This window comes from Pomacea canaliculata, linkage group LG6 (genome assembly GCF_003073045.1).
Source record: "Pomacea canaliculata isolate SZHN2017 linkage group LG6, ASM307304v1, whole genome shotgun sequence".
In the NCBI taxonomy this organism is placed as follows: Eukaryota; Metazoa; Mollusca; class Gastropoda; order Architaenioglossa; family Ampullariidae; genus Pomacea; species Pomacea canaliculata.
The window spans coordinates 2461928-2485272 of NC_037595.1; the positions used below are offsets into that span (position 1 = coordinate 2461928).

Here is a 23345-nt window from a genome sequence, read left to right on the forward strand (position 1 = left end):
AATATCCTCGTACTAACTTTAAGTTAAATCAACATTTGCTTACATCCTCAGCTACAGGTACAGTTGGATTGTGGGAAACCCGATAACTTCCGAAGTGTAATCGCGTGAACTCTAATGCGGTCAAGGACGGCGTTGATGAATTCTGATTGGGCATATGCAAAGTGCGTTTATAAAATGTCCATATTAGGAATTTTCCGACACTTTGTCATGTCTAGAAAAGAGCGGGGATTGCAGTGTGGAAACTTCTATTGGCCTTAGCCTGGATTTTGAAAAGCGAAAACCCTAACACTTTGATAGCACTTTGATACTGGATAGAACATATGTTGAGCATTCATATATATAGCATGCCATAAGCTCAAAATAACTATAAATTAACTTTTTCGTCAAATTTGGGGGCAGTGTTTAACTTACGAAATATAAGAGGTAGAAAGCTTTGTTCTTTAAATTGACGTGTTTACAAACGTTCAGACAAGCTTTTTCTTGAAAATTAGGCAAGAAATATGTGAGGATGTTTAATTCTCAGGCCCTTACCTTAGAAACACAAATGTTTCATAGGGCGTAATGGAAGCTTGTGAGAAGAACCACAACAAGCGCGCAGATGAGACTTGAACCGGGAGGATCGCGAGTAATAAATAAAGAAATTAATAGAGCTGTGAAAATAGACAAAATAATGAGCGGTTAACTCTAGCACCAGGTACATGTTAGACTGACTTCCGGTAGGGGAGAAGTCAGGGTAAAAAATTCTAACTAAGGTGATGACGACCCACGGCACTTTGCTGACGATGAAGACGCACGAGACGAGGACAAGCATCTTGGTCAGCGCCACCTGCTGGCCCTGTGAGTCACTACTGGTGGAGCTGGTCTTCTCTCGCCACGACATGGCGGCTCTCAGTGTCACCACCGTGGTGGCCGTTGATCCCGACACAAGGACAAAGATGACAAGGGGAAAGACAATCAGCATGAGGGTGTCCTCTCCCTTGTCGTACACAAGGAGAACTTCGCTCTTCTGCCAGGCAGCTGACGGCGCCACTGCCCACCTTGTCCCACCTGTGGTGTTGTCGTAAACAGCAAACACGTATCTCTTAACAGGTGTAGTGACGAAGGCCAGCTGCATGCCGATGACAATGGTAGCCAAGAGGATGCCCATGGTTCTAGTGCTCATGAGGGTGTTAGCCCGCAGTGGAAACACAACACACAGACAGCGGTCTACAGCAATCAGGACACTGATACAGGTGGAGGCCTCTCGCAAGCCGTAATTAACTCCCATGGCATAATAAAGAGTCTTTACAAATAGCTCCTCCCCTGCTTTCGGTTCCAACATTCTTATCCAAAAGGTCAAAGAAAATGCCATAGAGTAAATGAGGTAAGTCATGTCTACTAGAGCCAGGGTAAAGAGACAGAGGTTCATGCGGTCTCTCACTCCCTGGCGTCTGAAGACCAGACAGCTGACCATGTTTGTTGACACTCCCAGAGCAACTACTAGAGGCTTCATCACAACATTATAATAAGTTGCCACTTTTACATATGCATCATAAGAAATGATGTTGTCGGGATTGTTCCAAGGCAAGACATCAGTCTTACTTTTCAAAATATCGTTGCTGGTATTGAGAGAGAGATTCATGACCAATATGACTGTGTGTATCGCTGACAATCACTCTTAGCAGTAGGTAGAATTGTTATTTCCCAATGCTTAACCCTCGGTTATCAAAACTTGAAGATTCATTCTGTACCTTAAAAACGAAATTTTCCCCATTTGACTTTCGAAACTTTGTCCTCTCACGTTTGTTGTTCTGCGATCTCGATTATGTCAAAGCCTCGGTCAGATTTTAAGCTGAATACATCTTATCCTTTAAAAGACTTTGTCTCTTCAATGTACAGACGAAATATCTAAGGTACAGGAGGAATGATGTGGAGTTGTCTTCAGCGCTGCCTTTAATGCAAGAATCAATTTCACAATTCAAATTTCTTGAGCTTTTATACTGAATTTCACCATGCTTCGAACTAATTATTTAAAAATTAAAATAACTCCACTGGCGTTTATAATGAAGTATGAATCGACTGGTCTCACTTTAAAAATTGGAAAAATGTATTTTATTACATTAATGAGACCTAAGTTTCGGATTTTTAAATATCTTGACAAATTTAAATGTTTTTCTTCTAAATAAAATTTCGGATTGTTGACATGGGGGTAGGTATAATTACATCGATTGGCGGGGTTTTTTTTTCCATCTTTGTCATTAACTCTAATATTTAAAAAAAATGTATTGTGTTTTTATTCAGTTTTGCTTGAAACACAGAAGTAAGAGCTAGTTAAACATTATCACTATCATTTCGTCTTTCTGAGGATAATTGCTGGCAAATTATCTGTTTCAGAAAAAGCACAAATTTCAAAGAACTTTTTTCCAGCATGCTAACAAGTTTCTTTATTTTTCGGGGTTTTATTTCCTTTTTCTAATATTTGCTTGATTCTTTCTCAGGGGAATCAAGATAATGACTGTAACTTTTTTTGAGCGCTGACAGAAAGCACAAGGTAACTAAAGGTAATCGAACACAACATTCCTTAGCAATGCAGCTAACATTTATTTAAAAAACCCATGAGCTGTCGTCTACTAAAAGTTCTGAAAAATATCTCAACTGTTAAACCATTTAAGTAGTTTGAAACTTAGAATAACAAGACTGTCAGATGATAAAGAAAATTATTACAAGAATCATGGCCAGTAGCGGTCTATATAGGCAAATGAATTATTTACTTACTATTGCGTCTAAAAGAAGAAGTTTTATTCAATTTTACAACTGCATTTTTCTACTTTTTTGCTCGCAGAGATCGTGGGCTCAACAACATGTAGTCACCATACTGAAACTGTGATGGTTTTAAAGTTATCTAATATCACGATTGTCACTCACACTTACTTTCATAAATTTGGCTATGTGATGCATCAGAATTTGTGTCCAGGCAAAGTTTGCCATGTTGAGGTAAGTGGAGGAATACATATACAAAGCCATGAACCAGAAGATTTGGCTTCAACATCTATGTTGCGCGCCTTTAGTCATTTCATCCAGTGACTCCTTGACCATGGTAATAAGACACTGTGCCACCTTTGCTTGATGTACTAGTTATTTATCTCGTTTATTCTTACTTTTATTTCTAACTTTTACTTTGTAACTATAGCACCTTTCCATGTTCAAATTGCCCACTGGGACAAATAATTAAAGCTGATCATTGGCATTGTCTTTGGCAGAGACGTTGCACTTATCTCTGAAATCGCTATAGGTCCACTGACGTAGTTAAACAACAGACGGTAACCACGACATCATGATTAAATACAAAATGGATAAATGTAATATTGTCGTTTTTATGAAAGGTGGATATTTAAGTGACACACAGATGGATGTATGGTGGACTGTGTTTAGCCACCTTCAATGCATATTCATAATGCCAAGGCTCCGTGCTCACAATAACTACTTCGTTGATGTATTCTTCAAATTACCGACGCAAAGAAACAGTAAAAGACACAATATCAATCTCAAATCTGGGGATTGGAAAAATCTGTCAAGTACTGTGAAAAACACCTTTTTAGCACTGGAAGAGAAATTCTTTGCTGTTGATATTCGTACGCCAAATAATCTTGTATACAGTGAACTAAACATATACCCAATCATGATAAATTCAACTGTGAAGTTCATACAATACTGACTGAGGATGTTATAGATGGATAACCAAAGGCTGCCAACTCATGTTATTTTTCGGTTACCATTAATTGTTTCAGGACTTCACAATATGAATCAGTCTCCAATAGATTCTAGCTCTTACATTATATCCAAGTTCGGGTCCTGTAGATAACTATTATCCGTACTCACACAGTGTTTTCTTGCTGAAGGTTTTGTGTCTGTTGGATCGCCCACCTAACCCTGTGGTATCACAGCCCTGGTAACCACCACTGCTATTGGGTCTTGCAACTTCTGCACATCAAAGCCAATTCCGGGGATGTCTGAGAGTCGCTTCACTTCCTGCTTCAGCTTCGTTACAAGATCATGGTCGCGACCTATGTCAGCGCCTGGGTCTTGGAGCTGGGAGCATGTTTCAAAGTGAGAATACCATCGAGTTCCATACTTTTTTCCACCGTAAGGATCCTCGCAAAAACTTTTGACTGGTTGAAAATAGGTCTGCAGCGGAACGAAGATATCTTGATGGCGAATAAACAATGAGCTTGTTAGATATGGATGCAAGGTAGGAGCCGTAAATGAAGGTATACCCTGCTAGTTATAAATAATTCTACTAAAACATGTCTGGGACTCAGTTGTATAAAACTCAGTGGCATATCTTTGTTCAGATCTTTTAAGACCATGATCAGCATCTTGTTGTCAGAGATTACTTTTGAGTGTAAGACCAAATGCTCCCATCGGCAGAATGACCGAGAACTTTGGTTTATAAAAATGACTCTCTGGGAGTCTTTTGCTTGGATCGGTATGATCTCAAGGATGGAGTGACGCCTGACCAGAACCATTACTATTTTCTTGATGTGTTCTCTTTTATGTATTTATCCATGCAGTCATCTTTATTATAAGTATTCATAAAATAACGCACTGACTCTTTTTTTTTTCCTTTTATTTCCCTATGTGTTGAGTGTGTCTTAAGCTCACTATTGCTTGTATGTAGTGGGTCATGCATAGCTTTTTCATGAGATTTTGTGTCATTTTGGTGAGTATTCTTGACAACATTTGAGTCTGCAGAATTCACGTATAACATGTATAACAACATAGAGCAGTTTATGGTATTTATTGCCTATCAAACATTTCAGGATTGACGCTGAAAGTGCAATCAACATGAAAAGTGAGAAGTACTATGCGTCAGTCAAGCAATACATGAAAACTTTCTTAATTTTATCTCCACTTGAATGAAATAAAATATTCCAGAACAGAAAATGTAGTCTAAAATCAATTATTATTCAAGTTAAATTATTAGTACAGTTAAAAAAAAGAAACTCTGAGATGTCAGTATGCTTAAGGAATTGTCTTCACATAAAGCCATCCAATACTTTAAATCTGAGCACCATTTTATTTTTGACAAATGTCATGGGAGGGAGTCCATAGTAACATTCCTCAAAACACACAGTTTAATGTGAAGACACAGGCTTGCTCAAATCATCTCCTGAATATGATAATGTTATGACACAGGCAATCCTGACTGCTTTGTACACAATTTTTCTGATAGCAGTACTTCTATTTGTAATATTGCTTCTGTAATAGCTTTTGTTGATGAAAAAAAGTGCAAGGTGAAGAAAAACAATGTTTAAATTTTGACACTTTTTAAATAACTTCTGTTTTCATCTGGCAAGAACAGCCAGGACTGGTACAATAAGAAAACAAAAACAAAAACATACACACAAAAAAAAAAGAAAAGAAAATGGGTGGGTTAGAGCTACAATGACAAAACAACTCTTTTCAGTCTCCAAAATTCAAGAGTTTTTGCAACATAAAAAAATTTAAAGAGCAAAGAAAAGCATGCAGCTTAAATAAAAACAATTACTTCGTTCATGGACAATATGAAAAATACAATACATACTGCACATGCACATACAAATAGGTGTAACTAAATTAACAGCAGATTTACAAAGCTTTCATATAAAACGTAGTTCTGAGCCGGTTATAATAATATTCCCTGAGAAAACGATTGAAAATAAAAGCTACCATAATCATCTGGTTCCTGAAATTGCTATAATTTCCCCCTTTGTCTCTCTCTCTTGTTTATATCTGATTAACACGATAAATAATTTAAAATGCTTATGTAAAGTAAGTTCAAACCAGGCAACATTTTGACATGTCAAACTCTTCCTAGTTTTCAATGCCATGTCATTGAAGTAAGTATTCACTTTTATATAACTTTTTTTAGACTTCCAAAAAGTATAAAAGGAAAACTAAATTGAGTGCAAATGATTAAACAATATGGGCATAAAAAGGTAAACTTTAAGCTCTAGTAGTTACGGACTAGTTTCTGATCACTGGCACTGCCTGTCAATCCTGAAAAGTATCTAATGATCCATGAAGATCCACGAAAATTTGTGAACAACACAACATCCATGTCACAGTAGACAGCATGTTGAGAGATTGGGGGTGAGGGTGATGGTGTCAAAAGCAAGTTGTATAGCGTACATTTTGCCCTATTTAAAAATATTTTTAAATTATATAAATGTCACTATTTAGAAAAATCTGGCAATGGATGTATTTATTTCCCATCATGTTTATTTCAGTATTTTTAAGTGATTGTCCCATGTCCTTTAAAATAAAAAATGTGCATGTCATAGTATAGTCTGGGAGCTGTAGACAGCACTTTGTCCATACTTCAAAAAAATATAGTCGATGTAACACCTTCATGTTACAGATTATTTTTGATAGCTTAAATATCTTTAGGGAGCTTGAGTAAAAACTTATCTTTTTAATGAGAATAATAATAAAAAAAGAAAGTTGATGTATACATGTGTACCTGTGCAAGAGAAATGTACACATTAACATATTGCATTCGTAAATGTTAAAGAGTTAGACCTGCCCTAGCTTGTTCTTTATTACACTTAATAGATTTTATGCCATCAATTAGGATAAAATTAGGTCCAGCAAGCAGTTCCTTACTGTCAAATTTAGCACCTCTAAAGTCTGGGCCCCTGCACAATTCCTGTTGATACATTTGGTACTTTAATGGTATTTCATTTTTATCTTTTTCGTAGCAGGAAACAACATTAAATGACACATATTTTTATGAAAGACTGTTACAAGTTTGCAAAAAGTGCTCTGAGTGAAATAATAAATAATTGGCAAGACTGTTCAGATCATCAATGCAGTTAAGCCTGCCTGTGTCATATTTGTTAATTTGTTTGAATTTACTTGTGACTTAGTCTTATCGTCTGGTGCAGACTTAAGTTACTTTTAAAATGAGTAACACCACTGTACACCTGGGATTACAAAAACAGCATTTCTCTGTGCTCTTTCTGTAATCAACACCACAGTGTGCATATACTTCTGCTGCTTCTGTTGCTGCTACTACTACTAATAATAATAATAGGTGAGCATCTTAAATGCTATCTGCTGTGATTTTCATTAAGATGTGCTTGACAGAATGCAAGAAGTATGTTATCTGTTATATATCATTTTTCTTTCAGTATTCCATCACTTTTTACTAATAGAAATGTAATATTTTTCCAAAGATATATTTAGACAAAAACTTCAGTTATAACTAAAAAGAGAAAATAACAAAATACAATGCCATTTTCTGGTCAGTTCTATGTCAGACCTGAAGAAATGAAATTCTTCTTCCTACTATATATGATGTATTTTATAAGCACCAATTTGGGATTCCCTGACTCTAAATGAGAAAGACTTAATGTTATACCAAAAAGCTACAGCTGAAAATGATATACATATTTTCCAAAGTCTATTTTCTCTCAACTTCTGCAAGTATAAACTGGAAATCAGACAAAAATCAACACCTTGCAAGACAAAAAGATGTAGCTGTTTCTTAACAAATTATAACAGTGAGACAATTTATTCAAAGATTTGTTTGCACACATTCCAAGATGATTCCACTTCAGCCACATCATCTTTGGCATAGAAATTCAAGGCTGCTTGACAGAGTTGTTTGGTGAACGATAATAGTATCATTTTTGAGACACCAAAACAATAGGAATGTTTTTGCAGCTGGTGTCTAGACACAGTTAAAAACACAAGCAAATAACACACTGGGAGACTGGAAAGAAATGTACCCAAAAGCTCATTTACACTGACCACTTCTATAAAGTGCACTTTTAATGGGTATAGGCATTTTGTATTATAAATTTCAGATACTAATGCATTGTGGACTGCCAAAAAACTTGTTAGTCACAAACTACTTATATGATTCTGTCAAGAAAATGGATTTGAACACAGCTGTCCACAAAGCTGCATTTCGAATTTGGAATTCTCTAATGGTAAGGGGCAAAGGGGTTTTGAAGCACCAGTCGGCTAAAGATCTGGCACAAAATCAACAGCTATTAGCAGCCAAATTGTCATTCTAGAAGGCACAAAGAGATGGACACCCAGGCGCTTTAATCAAGCTGACCACAGCCATGTTTACTTGCATCCATGCACATGTGCAAGCACAATCATGCACACACACACATTCTCTCTTGAAAAAAACATTCAAAGTGCATGGTTCCACGTGGAACATTTAAGATATCTCAATATCTTTCCTTTGAAAATTGAGAGTACATTTATAAACTAACAGGTGATGAAATGAACCTTTAAGACTTACAAACGTTCACAATTATCATGGCTCCTAACTGTGCACAATGGAATGCACTTGACAGTGCAAAGAAAGCCATGTAGAGACTTAATGCAGATTCAAAGGAGAATAGTCCATTGCACTAGGTGCAAAAACGACTTGTAAAACACACAATTTTTAAAACATGTCCTTTATACCAATTCACAGCTTTTTCATGACACATGCACATACGCATGTGTACATGCACACACAGACACACTCACAGATTCTCTCACAAACCCTTACCATTTCAAACACCTATGTAGAAGATTGTTAACAACAAAAGTGAATCTCTTGAAGAGACCACTTCAATTTCACAGCATACTAACAACTGAACATCTTTCATCAAAATGATTCAAACCACAACAGGCTGTATCAGTAAAGTCTCTACAATTAATGCATCAGACAGTGTGAATATAACCATTGTGTGCTGCATGTGAACACACTGGCAAAAGTTTTTAGATATCAAAGTTTTATTCAAATTGATGAAGAAATGATGTGCACATCAGTTTCTGACTCATGTTTTCTTTCCTTTAGGATTTACCTCTGTGTATATAATCAAGATGACTCACATAAACTTCTTTGTGATGTCTAGTTCACCTTTCTAAGTGTAACAGCGACATACAACTAATGATAATTTACACATTAAAGGCTAACACAGTCAAACATGAAATTAAGCTCAAAGTTGGTAACTGAAAATACCATTATCATTAGTTTGTACTTGCATTATTTAAATTTCATTCATGGAGTTTTTCATTATTGAAAGATATTGTAAAGCTTTTGCAAGAGCTTCATGCTAATAAACTATTACCATAACAGCAGGCCTACTTTGGTGATGGTACAGAGAACAAAACGGTCTGAAGATAAGAATTTCAATGCTCAAAGGTTTGCATTTTACAAAACAATCAGTGTTATTTGCTTGGATTTTGAGTATTCAGTACCTTGCAATTAATTCAGTCACATGATAAAAAAAAAAATTTGGACACATCAGCCTTTTACACAGCCTTTGTTTAAACAAGGGGAGAACATTTTGTTTTTAATAAACATCTGGCATTTGCACTATATCAGTGAAGTGTACAGCTATCAAGAATTAAAGCTGTGAAGTTTGCTCAAATCTCTAAGATCTCAGACACCTGAGACCAAAACTATGGAAGTCACATATTTCCAGTTTTCTCTAATCACTTTTTAAATAAATGTATGCATTGATAGGAAAACATTTAAGGTCCATAAATAAATGGCTCAAAAAAGCACATGCTAAAAATAATTTTACTAAAGGGAAAATTTTTTCCAGCTATTTTACTGTCCCTTCAAACAGGACAACAGAAGACAGCCTTGCAATGAATTTGATAACTTCTAGTGCTAGCATCCTTGGAGAATGCCAAATGTGTCCATGCATCCATACTTTGCATTGCATCAATAATCATTCCAACATAGAAACACCATCTTCCTTTACTTCTATACCCTTCATAACATCACAAATGCATAAACATTTCCTTTTTGTCATGAAAAAATACCCTGCAAATAACCTTATAATGGTCCAACAATGTCTTGGTATCCTCGAATTGTACAGCTTAATTTGCAAGTGTACCTTTTCAAAAAATAAATCTAGTTCTGAACAAACCAAATAATTATTCACCATTTCCAACCGATGTTATAGCTTAATTTGGGTCTATAAATTCCACTTAAACACTTTAATAAAGATAATATATACTGAGTCTAGATGTGGAATATGTTTTACTAGACTCGATACATTCTACTTCTGTTAAAACATGTTCCACTACATTGTTTAAATGCACAAAAGAAAATCTGAATTTTGATTTAAAGAAAAGGTCATTTTTTCAAATCTAAAAGAAAACACAGCTAAACTCAAACTACAAGTGAACCCCGAATGAAAAATGCCCATCCACCACACACCTACAAATGTAAATCCTAGTTCCTTTCCCAACAAACAACTGCATAAAATTAAAAATGGATTTCAGAAATATTTACATGTGCAGCAGTGATTAAGAGCACATCACTGCATTAGCAGAATACTGACATGGACCCTCTGGTGCACAGTTCAGCACATGTGTTCATGCTTACACCCTGTAACACGCACCTGCAAATGATTAATGTGTAAGATGCAAAAAAGCACAAACAGTAATGGTGGAAAAGAAGAAACAGGGCTTCCTCATTTCTTTTGTTTTATGGCAGTGAGTCAGCTGATCAAGAAATGATAAAAGCTGAATCTACTTCTCTGTCAAACTTTGCAAAAACAAAAACAATCCACTAATGGCAGATACAATATCTCTGAATCTGGTATGCATCACTGAATAAGGTCAGGAAAAAATTTAGGCCAGAAACAGGGAGAAGTGCACATATCACCAGGTCTAAAATCTACCTTTACTGTGCTTTGTTTAATGTATGACAGCAATGAAAAGCTGGTCCAACATAAACATATTTCTATGGAAACATAAGTGCAGGAAGAGTAGGTGAACTGAGCTAGAAGATGTCTGTGTTTGCATGCACCTGTGCATGTCTTTAGGCAGGTCTGCATGAGAGAAAAAAAAGGAGGCAAACTGAAAGAAAACAACCGGGGATGAGATGATGCTGTGTGTGAACTACACTGCTTAAAGCTTCATATAAAATGTTTTGAAAAAAATGCTGCAAATTCATAAGAATCTTCAAAGGGCTCCCAACTAAAATACACACTTCTGTTATTTCTGTGCAACTGGACTGGATGGTAATAGCAGATCACTTTGTGCGCACACGGAGTTTTTCAATGATGTTGCACAGCTTAAGAACAGGACCCAACTTTAGGCCCATGTATTTCATCATCATCTCACTGTTCAGCAGCATGAAGGCTTTTCCATCAATTTCCTGTACCGAAAATTCAGAAAAATTATCATTGTACCCTTATTCAACATTTTATTTTCAGCATGTCTTAAAAAAAACTTTCTGCAGTGGAAATTAAATCAGTTTACATGATTATTAAATATATTAGAATACATAATTTTTAAACAAACTAACAACAAGGGCATTTTACATTTTAAAGACCTGGGTTTTAAACAGTCTTTGTATTATAACCTATTTCTAGTCTCATACAAAAAAAATTTTCCCCCAAAAATAAGCTCTAAAATGATTTTTCAGTATGCTCATGACATAAGCCCTACCCCAAATAAAAGCTATAGTTAAGATCGTCAGCCAGACAGATGGATTTCATTTTTCCATTGAAATACATGACAGATGTATTGAATCATAATGTATCGATATTAATAAACAATCGTAATGTTTTACAATTATTGTTTAAAATAAATGATAATATAAATTATAATTGAGCATTTGTAAATATCAAAGAGGGTATCTTAGACAAGAAGTATAAACCTATGTACAAATATAATCACAAGAATATCAGGTCAGAATTCAGGGTTTGGAGAATTATGACAATGCTCCAGAAGATGCTGACATGACTGTATTTGAATAAATGTAGATTCTGTACTTGAAAAAATATGACATCCTGTGAAAATAATCCCTAATATCTATCTATTTTAGAGCAAAAATTACACTTCTCTGATGTGTGGGTTTATTTGCATCACAAATGATGAGCTTGGCTTGAGGGAAAGAGGTTTCACAACTCACGTGCTTCCGAAAGAGTTCCATGTGTGTCCCCAGGCCAGCATCTGTTTCACTGATGTGCTGCACAACTTCTTCAATTGACCACAGTGTTGGGTCAGAGGAACGTGGTGCCAAGCTGTGATTATCACCTGTTGTTGAGCTTGCTGCCACATTGATAAACAAGCAAAAGTGCAGGTAAAATGTTGGACATTAAAATGTTATATGGAAAATTGGAAATGGAACAATATATCTTTTATCTGAAGACCAAGGCACTTCAAATAATTCTGCCCTTGTGTTAGATTTTCAAAATCATTCAACTTTTGGAAAAGAACAGCAAGATATTACTGAGGAAGTCCCAAGCAACATTCTACCTTCTGCCTCAAAAGCTGAATATCGGCGGTCCATTTTGAGCATCTTAGCTCCTCTCAGACTGTCCCCAGATTCAGTTGACCATCTACGTCTAAACCCATGAGGATCAGGTACAGGAAGATCATCTTCTGAAGCTGTAAAAGTTGTTAAATCTTTCGTATCATTTTTGCATCTGCAAAAGTGAACTTTTTCCTGTTTTGCACACTAATTCACACAGGGTAAAATCACAAGATACATCACACTGTGCATAAATATAAATGAATAAAAAAATGAAAGAAACTGTTGGTACATTTAGAAATTGTTCTATGAACTACTTCCCTTAAAGAGTTAAAATAGTCAACCAATCAGGTATTTTGTTATATCTGAAAGTAGGCAATGAGTCCATTCATCAAGCGCCATGTTTGAGATGGTTACTGGTTACTCAACTTGACATGGATTTGTACTTCAACAACTAAAAATAACAAGAAAATAAAAGTATATTTTAAGTCTAATATATTCTAATAAAATATTTCAATGCTTGGCACTTCACGTTTATATATGTTGTGTAAATATTTTATTTTCTGGCTCAAAACCTACCTCATGACAGGAGCTCTCCATTTCATACAGTTACCATCTTTTATTTTAATTTAGTAAAAGAAAACAAAAGCTTTAAATTAATTTTATTTAAATTAATCACATTGCTTATATGTTTAAAAAATGTTCTTTAAAATGGTGTGTCAATGTCTTTACTGTAAAACATTGCCACAATCAGGCTCTAAGCGATAAATCACATTGCTTTTTGTCTGTATGGAATGAATTCACAAAAGTTCAAAATAAACTTAAAGATACTTCTTTGAAAAGACTTTTGAAAATCATTTCTATTAAATTTATCATTTACAATACACTTGTTCTGCTCTGTGCATAAAATGTGCACAATATGTCACATGATCACCCATCAAGCAAGGAGGTTTATTACACAGTGGAGATTTATAGTTGATTCTTGCTTGTCACTGCAGATTTATCTAAAAGCAACTTTATTTACTGAAAATAAAACAGAAATAAATGTGTTGCCACCAGATACTTACTATGAGAAGCAGCTCCTGATCCAGATGGTGTCATCTGGCGCTGTCTTATGCACTTGGGACAAGGTCCAGCCAGAGGCTGCCCTGAGAAAAGATTTTCACATGCACCAAGCTCTTCCAGCAGACCCTCCAGGAATGACCAAAAGGTAGACACCCTCTCCACTGCAATGAGGCGCTTTGTGTATGTCTTTCCTCCCATGGTAGCTGTATAAAAACACAATTTAAAAAATAAATTCTGTACTGGAATGTCAACTACATTGTGGTCACTAAAGACACACACATCACCTTTCCTTCACCAGCTTCTTGTAGTTGAGATAAACTCTGGGCAGTAACAGAATATTGTATTGCACTTGGGGCGCTTGAAAGGATCGCTTCCTACTTTTGGTAACTTTAACCTTCATTTCAACACACCAACACAACTCTACATGTTGAAAGTACTTGATATCATAGGAATAGTCGAACTAGCACAGGTTGTCTTGGAACCCACTCACACTCGGGGACATATTGTGGACTGGGTGATCTACAAAGAGGGAAATTGTCTTCTTAAGTTGTCAGCCATTGAACATGTATTGTCCTGGGACCATTTATATGTGCTGTCTACACTGGAATTTGCCTAACCAGCCATGCCGCCTGGTTACAAGGAAGCGCATAGCCTCACTAAACATGGAGGCTTTTAAGGCCAACCTAAGCGTCAACATTCAGCCTGAATCCACCATCACTGAGCTGTCAGAACTCTCCATACTATGTTGGATAGTCACGCCGCACTGACCGTTGCCTGGTCTCCAGGCGTCCCCCCTCACCTTGGTACACCACCCTCGGTACAGAGCTTCTGGAAGCCAAACATAAACGGAGACAAGCAGAGCAGGAGTGGCAAGTCACTGGATTCAATGTGCACCATCAGATATTTCAGGTGGCCAGGAGTCGTGTTACAGACATTGTTCACCGAGCAAAGTCCACATTTTCTCCGAAAAAATACTTGCCTGTAAAACAGGTATTTAATGATAGCAAAACCTTTAGTACTCCACTCCCGTGTTTCCTGTGCAAGATCTCCCACAGAAATTTGCAGTTTTTTACCAATAAGATGGTACTGATATGCCAGAAGCTGTTGTTCCACCTTCGTCTGTGTCAGATACAGTTTACAACAGTCCGTTTTGTGGTTTTGAACCAGTTAGTGAACAACTTGTTAAAAAAATTTGTCTGAAGAGCAGCCCCAAAACGTGAGCTTGATCCTATTCCATCCTCTCTGCTTGTTGTCTAGATGTCGCTCCCATCTATACACCCGCTTGACCTCTTCGTTCATCTTCTGACACTAAGCTTCTGTGAGTCTCACTAAGAAAAAGATGTATGGACAGAGGTCTTACTCCTATCAAGCCCCATCAACTTGCAACAAATTACCCATCAGCCTTCGCCACTCTCTGATTCTCTTACCACCTTTAAGTCCAAACTTAAGACACATCTTTTCAGAACTACATCATTATGACCCTAAGCATGTATGTCTGCATTTACTTTGTGTGTGAGTAGCTTCTGTAGTAGGAGCGAACGTCTGTTATATGTTAATATGGGTGCATGGTTGTTTATTATCTAGTCTATGTATAATTTATGTAAAGCGTTCTGAGCAAAACATTTTTGGAAAGACGCTATATAAATCCTCATTATTATTACTATGAATTTATCTGCATACACATGTGAAAATGGATTTTAGGGATTTTTTGTAAATGCCACGATCTCCCCACCAGGGAAAGTATGATCACAATAAATAATAATTTGCTTTGTTCTGCACAGTGCTTGTGATCCTTTGGCTACCAGTCAGCTGCCACAGTCTAAAGTGGGAGGAAACAAATCAGTTTTCATTCATTAAAACAATGTGGCTGCTCACTTCTGCTACATGTCTTTAGTGTTGCTTTTCTGTTTGCAAACTTCTGTTTACAGCTCCATCTCTGAAAACAGAGGTTGGACAAAAGAGAGAAAGCATAACTGCTTTTTTCTCTGATGCCACCAGAGGTCAGGAATTTCTTGGACAACTTCTTTTTGCCAGGCATATATTATCTCCTTTGGTCATGTCATCTGGTAGGGACAAAGAATAAATAACCAAGCAAAAACAATTCAAATCCTTTGAAATAAATGAATTAACTGCTCATTAATATAACAGTAAAACCACTCACACACCTGTAATGATAACTTTACTGCTGCCTTCTTTTACCAAGTTGTAAACCTGCCGTTCCTGTACAGCACAGTCTATGCAATTTTGCACACATTCTTGTAACACCCGACTCAAAGTGCCAGGGCCCAGCTGTGATGGTAGATTAGACACTCTGCGTGGGTTCAGATAACTGCCACAATAGCAGCCATGATTAACATAGACACAGACTGCAACAGAAAGTAAAATGTAATTCACATAAACAGGGTGAGACTATGGATAACTGTGAAGTTCATCAACCTTAGGAAGCATTTTTTTATGAAATCTACCAACAAGCCAAATTTAAGTGCCAACAGTTTATATCAGATAAAAATATTCACGAAAGTGCCAACATATAAAGCTAAATACGAAAAACAAAATTTCAATACTGAATACGTTTTTGGCACAAAGACAAATGATTATTAGAAGCATTATTCTTTACCATGAAAGATATCAATTATGTAATGAATTACTGCTCTCCATTCTTATGTTGTTATTGAAATTTTAAAATCAAGTTGTCATGAATGACTTATTTAGGATACCTACCATTAGAGCCTCCCTGTCCAGAGCTGGTGTCTGGTTCTGAGACAGTGACAAGCATAGGTGTAGATGGGTGACTAAGGTCACTTGGCGATTGTGCCTGGCGTTCGTTTGAAGTAGTGGAAGTGTTGGGAGATGTAGGAGATGGTGAGGGTAGTGGTGTCCCCATGGCTGGTGGCAGAATATTTAACACCAAATCTGACTCCTTCATTTGTTTAGAGGTTTTAGTTGGCATTCCTTAAGACAGAAATTTACACCACCATCACTTACACCTATGAAAGTACTGATCTTCTACATATGAATATAAATTCATCATATAAAATCAATATGCATAAGTGCATATCAAAATTCTTTGCAATGTGCACATCAATTTTCTTTCCACACACACACACTCACAAACACATATCTATATCAAATTTAGACTAAGATTAAGCACATTTTATTTTTAAAAATTGGAAAGAAAGATTTAAAGCGATGCTATATATATATAAGAACCAAAAATTAATTTATTTACATGCTACTTAGCTCTTAACAGCTAATTTAAACATTGTAAAGACAACAATGAATTATGAATTATTATAGATGAACAAGAAACTCCCAACTGACAAGAGTTAAGATACTGTATTTGGTTTGTCAAAATGGTACATTTACCATTTGTGAAAGAAAAATATCAACAGCCAACATAAACTGGATGCCCTAAATGTATCCTAACCTTTCTGTCCTGGTGGCTGAAGTGGATGTCCTGAAGAAGCACACCATTTGACCGGGAAAATGTCACGACTATCATATTGGCACCAGTAGTCGAATGCTCCTCGCCAACCATCAAAAGTCACATGGATTTGGTTTCCATTAACAGCACCCACTGTGGCTGGACATATGAGCTGCGAGTTTTTCCGATCAACAGCCTCTAACTTCATCCCCACTTCAAAATAGTTACTTTTGGGTGTTGGTGGTTCCTAGAGGTCACAGCAGGAGAGGATAAATAATATTATAGCCCTATGTTTACCAAGGACATGTACAGGTGGACTGCTGTCTGTCTGCCAAGACCAACTCTTAGCTTTTTTCGAAGTTCTCTGCTGTTGGTCTTGGCAAGCCTAAACAATGAATATGACTGAACCGAAAGCTTTGTATACACCAGCCTTGTTCTAGTTGTTAAACTGAAACGTGGCTAAACCAGAAGCTTAATATACACCAGCCCTGTTTTAGTAGTTAATTGGAAAAAATTGCCTGCAAGCAGTCCAGTAATACAAGTTTGTGATGTTTACTTTTCAACTGACATACAGTTAGTGACATTATTAAGAATGGTGCACAAAAGAAACTGCTTGTTTAGATACATTTACAACATAGGACGCTAACCTAAACAGTTCTAAAATTCTCATGCTAAATGATCATAAAAAGTTATAGCTTTTTACATTTTTCCCCCTGCTATACAAATTAAAATAATAAAGATATAGAATAAAGTAATAAAGGGCAAATGCTCACTTTTTTGAAGCAGCGTTCTGGAGCAATTTTCGCTCCATTCAGTGTTTTCTGTAAGAATGAAGGCCAGCATGAAGGATTCATTCTGAAGCCTGTAGAAACACATCTGATTGTAAAGCACATGCCCTTCATTGCAATAGTTTTTAACAATATTAATGAGAAAAAGAACACAGAATTTTAAAGGATTTCACACCAGACAAACTCATGCTATTAGCTAACCATAAAACTTTACTCAAGTGATGCACTAACCAAGAGGAGGCTGTAGCAAACCACCATGTGATTCACAGTAGCCAATGGGATGCAAGTCAGACGAATCGACCAGTCGCCAAAAATCGTTTTTGTTATCGCTTCCATCTAGCCTTAGTCGTAAGCGAGGCCCTTGCATTCCAACAACTGTTGCCACACAGATTGATGTCAAATTACGAGGGTCACATGCCTCCAGTTTCATGGTGAACCCAAACTCATTGGCTGGTGGTACAGGCCACTGAAACCAAAATTACTGAAATAGCTCTTCTACACATATGCTGCTCAAATGCCTTGAACTTCTGTTCTCACACAGGTTAGCAATAGCCCTTCAATTACTGTCTCTGACATTGGTGAATGCTGTTGTAAGCCTAATCATGAATTAAACAACTTTCAGAACTGTTACTGACCTGCAAATAATAAATAACTTAATAATAACTTAATACATAACTAACTGCAAGAGTAATCATATAAAAATAAAATACCATTAACATGAGTAGTTGCAACATGATAAATCATGTTCTAAAGCAAAAAATTCATACTCTGAATCATAATCTTTATGATAGCAAGCTCTCATTAAAGTAATTAGCTGCAGGAATGTTATTAAACTAGACATTAATTGTTATCAGTAAACTTATTTATTCTTAAAATATCCATCTTGACACCCTGTCTAACCAGATAATGCAAAGTAACAGCTGTAGTTTTATATGATCTTCATGTTATTCGTTTGAATTAGGCAGAGGAACTAAACTCTAAACTTGACTCTGTGCCCAATCATGTTAAGACATATACCAATGTGGAATACATACTTGTTTAAAGCAAGTAATGGGTGCTGGGGTGGCATTAGTTTCATTTAGATATTTGTCCCAAGAAAAGCTCCCTGCAAAATAATACATATCTTGTCTAACAGACTGTAACAATAAGATGACACAGAGTTCAACTTCACTTAAAATGATAGATAATTTGCATATTTCTCATAAAGTAAATATAATCTACAATTTAGACATTGACATCTTACCAGTAATTCAAAAGTTATCATTATCAATAATTGTATACTTCCACTTGCATGAAGCCAAATAAAAAGCCAGAATATCATTTATATTGCAATAAAATTATTATGAAACAAGGTCTAGGAACATGAAGGATATAAGGATGACAAAAAAGGATAATAGTGACCATACTTACATACTAGTAATGATCATAATCACTTTAATCTTATATATACACTTTTTATAAAGCATTTCACTGGTGAATATTCCTATTATAATAGAGAGGTATAGAGGGGGGAGCGGAAGAAAACAAGAAAGTGAGAAGAGACAGACTGAAGGAAAATCAGTATCAGATGGTAATGAAGACCATGAAAACTGTAAACAATGAATTTAAATTATAAAAGACCTTCAAAAACTTTTTATACCTTGAGATTCATACTGATAAGATGATCCCCTTGAACTTGAGGCCATTTCTATATTAAAATGAAAGAAAATAATAAGAAATAATTAAATGATAAAGCAACTTATTATAAAACTTAGTTCACTATGACAGTTATCATTCTCATTTCCTCTGTAAAAAGTAAAGGACAGGTAAATTGATTATCTCCACTCTCTCTAAAATGCAAAGTGAAAAAGTTCAATAAAGTTCTCTCCATGTGTTCATAATCCAGCCAAGCTTTAGTAAGGGTTACCAGTCACTTTGACATATGCCTTCCCTGTTAAACAGCCATCAACTACAAACACGTCACTTCCTGCTATAAAAAGTCATATTAGTTTTGAAACACATGCATTCTAGCAAACTATCACACCTATCAACTATAATGATAGTTACACCTATCAACTATAGTTGTTACGTGACCTATGGACAATGCCTGATAATTGATATAATTTTTCAATGTTGAGCAGAATGAATACCCTCTGTAAAATGTGTTATAGAAACTATATTATTGAAGAATGACAGAACACAGTGACTCAGAAAAATTCTCAAAAGGATTAAAAACATATCATTTGCATGCTCTTTTATTAGAGCAGGCTGCACTTCATTGGAAAGAACATTAAGATTTTGTTTAGGGGTGTGCTTGAAACAAGGTGCATTGTAACTATGTCTGGAAATCACTCACTCCTTTTTTACACATGCATTTTCACATAGAAGAATCTAAAAGTAATTTTGAGCAATCTAGCAACCCTCTCATCATCAGAACAGAAGTGGATTTACAACAAACTTTCCAATATCATTAGAGAAATCTGCTTTCAGTTTTTCTCTTCTCCACCTCAGCACATCAAAAGCCGCTAAGATCCAATGGTTCACTAATATTACACAAATCTTCCTTAATCCTCAAGTCATTGTGGACCACTTCTGCTGTATTTATCACAATATTTAACTTCATGTGAGCATAAACATACGTATTTAAAAAGAAACTCGTTTAACTCTTTGGCCACAAGGAAAGTGAAGTAATTTGTCGTAGCTCCGAATTTCTCAAAAGTATAACATAACAAAGAATAACCAAAAGATGACTGGAAACTAGCAATATATGACTAATATTTTCACAATGACGATGCAATTACCGCAGTCCGATCGATCATTGGATTTAACTGAACACAATGGCTGCTGTCTCACAAACTTAATTTTTATCGACATTACAAAAATGTTGACAAAGACAGTAAAAAAGAAAAATACTTTATCAAAATTTAAAGCTTTGCAAATAACATAATTAGGAAGGTACTGGGATACTTCTGGAAATACTTTAATTAGTTTAATGTACAATGGAATGGGTCCAATCAGCCTGTTAGAAACTGTCTCAAAGAAGAGATGCATTTTAACTTTCATTTTTATAAATAAAGTGCAGACAAATAAACTCGTGTAGCAAACAGAAATTCTTTCTAGTCATGTTTGATGTGGGATCAGAAAAAACAAGGTGTAACTAACATCAGATAGTACCTGCAAATGCACGCGGTGCGAAGAGTTTCGCCAGACAACATCAACACTTCGCCATTTCGCTACTCAAAATCTCGCGAGACTTGTTAGTCTCGGAAAGTTATCCCCCTTGTACTCATCTTGAACGTGGAAAACCATGGACAGCGAAATCGAATCTTGGCAAAGACCAGGACGCCTAATGGATTTAATAGACGACAAGTGGCGAGAAGATGTCCTTCCAATGGAAGATATCGCCGTTCCTCAGTTGGAACTACCAGAACTAGAACAAGACAACGGGCCGTCAACAGAAACTATGCGGGAGCAAGAACAAAAGTGGACAGACCTAGCTCTATCTTCCCTTCACGAACAGCCACTCACTACTCAAAGTTAGTTCTTAGTAACACTTCGTCTGTGTATGATATGCCATCATACTAAATTGAGCATCCTGATAAACGATTGCATGATGATGTGAGGGTAGCAGCCTTATGTCGACGCTGCTTTGTGCATGTCGCACCTAACTAATCTTGGTGACCCATAAATCTGAGGTGTACAATTGTGAATGAACAAGAATCTACAATCCCATGGTGATGACAGGATTATCAATTTATTATTATAAAAAAAGCGAAGAAGTGATGGGGACGTGATGGCAAAGACTTTGGAGCCTGCAAGCTACAACCACCACAAGGATCCCTCATCCGAAACCTCCAGTTCGTTGATAACGGCACCTTGAACTCTAGCACAGACTGGTTGATCGCCTGTCAGCATCATGCAACAACTTCTTACTAACCATCAACCTAAAAAAAAAAATTGAATTCACGCACCAACTTGCCTCTTGTAAACTGTTGTGGTAAAGGAGCACGCTAGATGGTTGAGTACTTCACATACCTAAGCAGTACTATGTCAAACACAGCAACATGTCAACAACAGACTTGCCAAAGTCAGTCCTGTTTTTGATAGACTCTTGAAATATATCAGGGGGTCACAAGTCCTCAGCATTACAACCAAACTGAAGGTCTGCATAGCAATATTATTATTCTTCAATATTGCTCTTTTGAGAAGTGGTCTGGCAAAATTTTTTTAAAAAAGCTCAAGGCCAGCCTAAAAGACTTCAGTCTTAACTCTGCAAACCAGAATGCTCTTCCTCGACCACCCATCCTGTAGCAAAAACCTCACCAGACTCACCTTTTCAGTTGAGGGTAGATACATCCTTGATGGTAGAGGACATGTGCAGTGTGCAAGGCTTAAATGGTGATACCTATAAGCACATAACCATCTCACCTGTCCCATTTGTGGATGCAGTTTGACCTTGCTAGCTATCTGTGGACCCAGTGCCCCTCTTCCCCCACTTCAAGCTTGTCATGATCATCATTGACTCTTGAATATGTACAACAGCTTGTTATAGTTAAATTATGCAGTATATTTGCTTGTGTCATGCAGGCTTTGTCAGCAGTGTCCTATATTATGCTGACATTTCTGAAATTGGTTTACACTGTGTCTTATTTGATGTATTGACTTAGCTGGCCATATTTAGATTCACCCCATTAAGTTTGCTGTTTATTACTTGTTTGGATGGTGTTGAGAATTAACTGATGGTATGTCAGTATGTCACTTACATTGTATTCTGCTTGAAATGGAGCATGCACCTATTTTCCTTCTAGATCGCTAGAGAATGTCTGCTGTCCCTAGGATCAACTTAGTCTTTTAGTGGGCATATTTTTTTCTTCACTGCCCTACCTGTCTGAAACACTTCCATCCCAGCTGAGACATGCCGCATCGTTAGCATTTGAGTGGTGGCTGAAGGAGTACTTGTCCATGATGCCTTTAACTTATAGTCTGTAGGTACTGATGTGGTTTGTTGTTAGATAATGAATGTTTAATAATGTATCCATTACAACCTTATCTGTTATTTTTGTAAATCTCTTCTGATTGTTTTGATACCTGTTAAGAGATGTTTGACAACATTATTGTATTTGTATTTTAACTGTATGCTTATCAGCATACACGTTTTAAATTAAAGACTCCCATAAATTTGGTTTTCTATGTTTACTCAAAAAAAGGAAAGTCTGCTTTTGTTTCTTCAGAAATAAACTTTAACATCGTATGGCTTTATCTGCATGTAAAGTTGATTTTGTGTAAGGAGATGTTATATGCTTATTTAAATATTATTATACTGTTAGTTAGTTAGTTAGTTAGTTCCCGTTATGCCGGTCGGCACGTAGGGCAGTGACAAAGGTCCTCCACTTTTGCCTGTCCTGGGCTAGACTCCCCACAGTACCCCAGCTGAGGTTTTGGGTCTTCATGTCTGCAAATTATACTGTAGAGGTGTTTAATTGAATTGCAGTGGAGCGACCATTAAAAAAAGCATACTTGACACTGTGTAATGAGTCAAAGTTTCTCCCAAGTATAGTATGATAACAAAGCATGGTTAAAAGTTGTTAAATATATGTATATACAAAAAATAGAAAACCATATTTATAAAAAAAAGCTGCATGATGAAGAGAAATAGAATGAGAGGAAATCCCTAATGTACTTGTCATGAGAGAATCAGTAGAAGAAATGTTTTATTTAAACATGAATGCTTGCAAAACTGAAAGTAGACAAACATATTAATTCTAAATGCCTTTAGTAGTAGCTGAAAGAACCACTGAAGCCTAAACTTTTCACGTCTAATACAAGGGAAGGAAAAGTGACT

General features: G+C 36.3%; 2 protein-coding genes across 4 annotated transcripts; both read right to left on the reverse strand.

The window, feature by feature from the left end:
• Window positions 1-47: 47 nt before the first annotated feature.
• LOC112565965 lies at window positions 48-1453 on the reverse strand. The gene is made up of 2 exons (XM_025241865.1): window positions 712-1453; window positions 48-142 (listed from the first exon to the last, which is right to left on the reverse strand). The coding sequence occupies exons 1-2, from the start codon at window positions 1451-1453 to the stop codon at window positions 48-50; spliced, it is 837 nt and encodes a 278-aa protein (XP_025097650.1).
• A 3135-nt stretch (window positions 1454-4588) lies between these two features.
• LOC112565870 (polycomb protein SCMH1-like) lies at window positions 4589-20769 on the reverse strand. Of its 3 annotated transcripts, XM_025241723.1 has the most exons (13): window positions 20678-20769; window positions 19164-19211; window positions 18559-18629; window positions 17756-17990; window positions 17510-17598; window positions 16740-16983; window positions 16034-16264; window positions 15478-15678; window positions 13315-13515; window positions 12253-12384; window positions 11906-12045; window positions 10979-11146; window positions 4589-10385 (listed from the first exon to the last, which is right to left on the reverse strand). In XM_025241723.1, the coding sequence occupies exons 2-12, from the start codon at window positions 19207-19209 to the stop codon at window positions 11021-11023; spliced, it is 1716 nt and encodes a 571-aa protein (XP_025097508.1). In that variant the 5' UTR covers window positions 19210-19211; window positions 20678-20769; the 3' UTR covers window positions 4589-10385; window positions 10979-11020. The 3 variants fall into 3 exon arrangements, with proteins under 3 accessions (XP_025097508.1, XP_025097507.1, XP_025097509.1); XM_025241722.1 differs by having other exon boundaries at window positions 4589-11146; XM_025241724.1 differs by having other exon boundaries at window positions 4589-11146; window positions 20666-20684.
• Between the last annotated feature and the right edge of the window lie 2576 nt (window positions 20770-23345).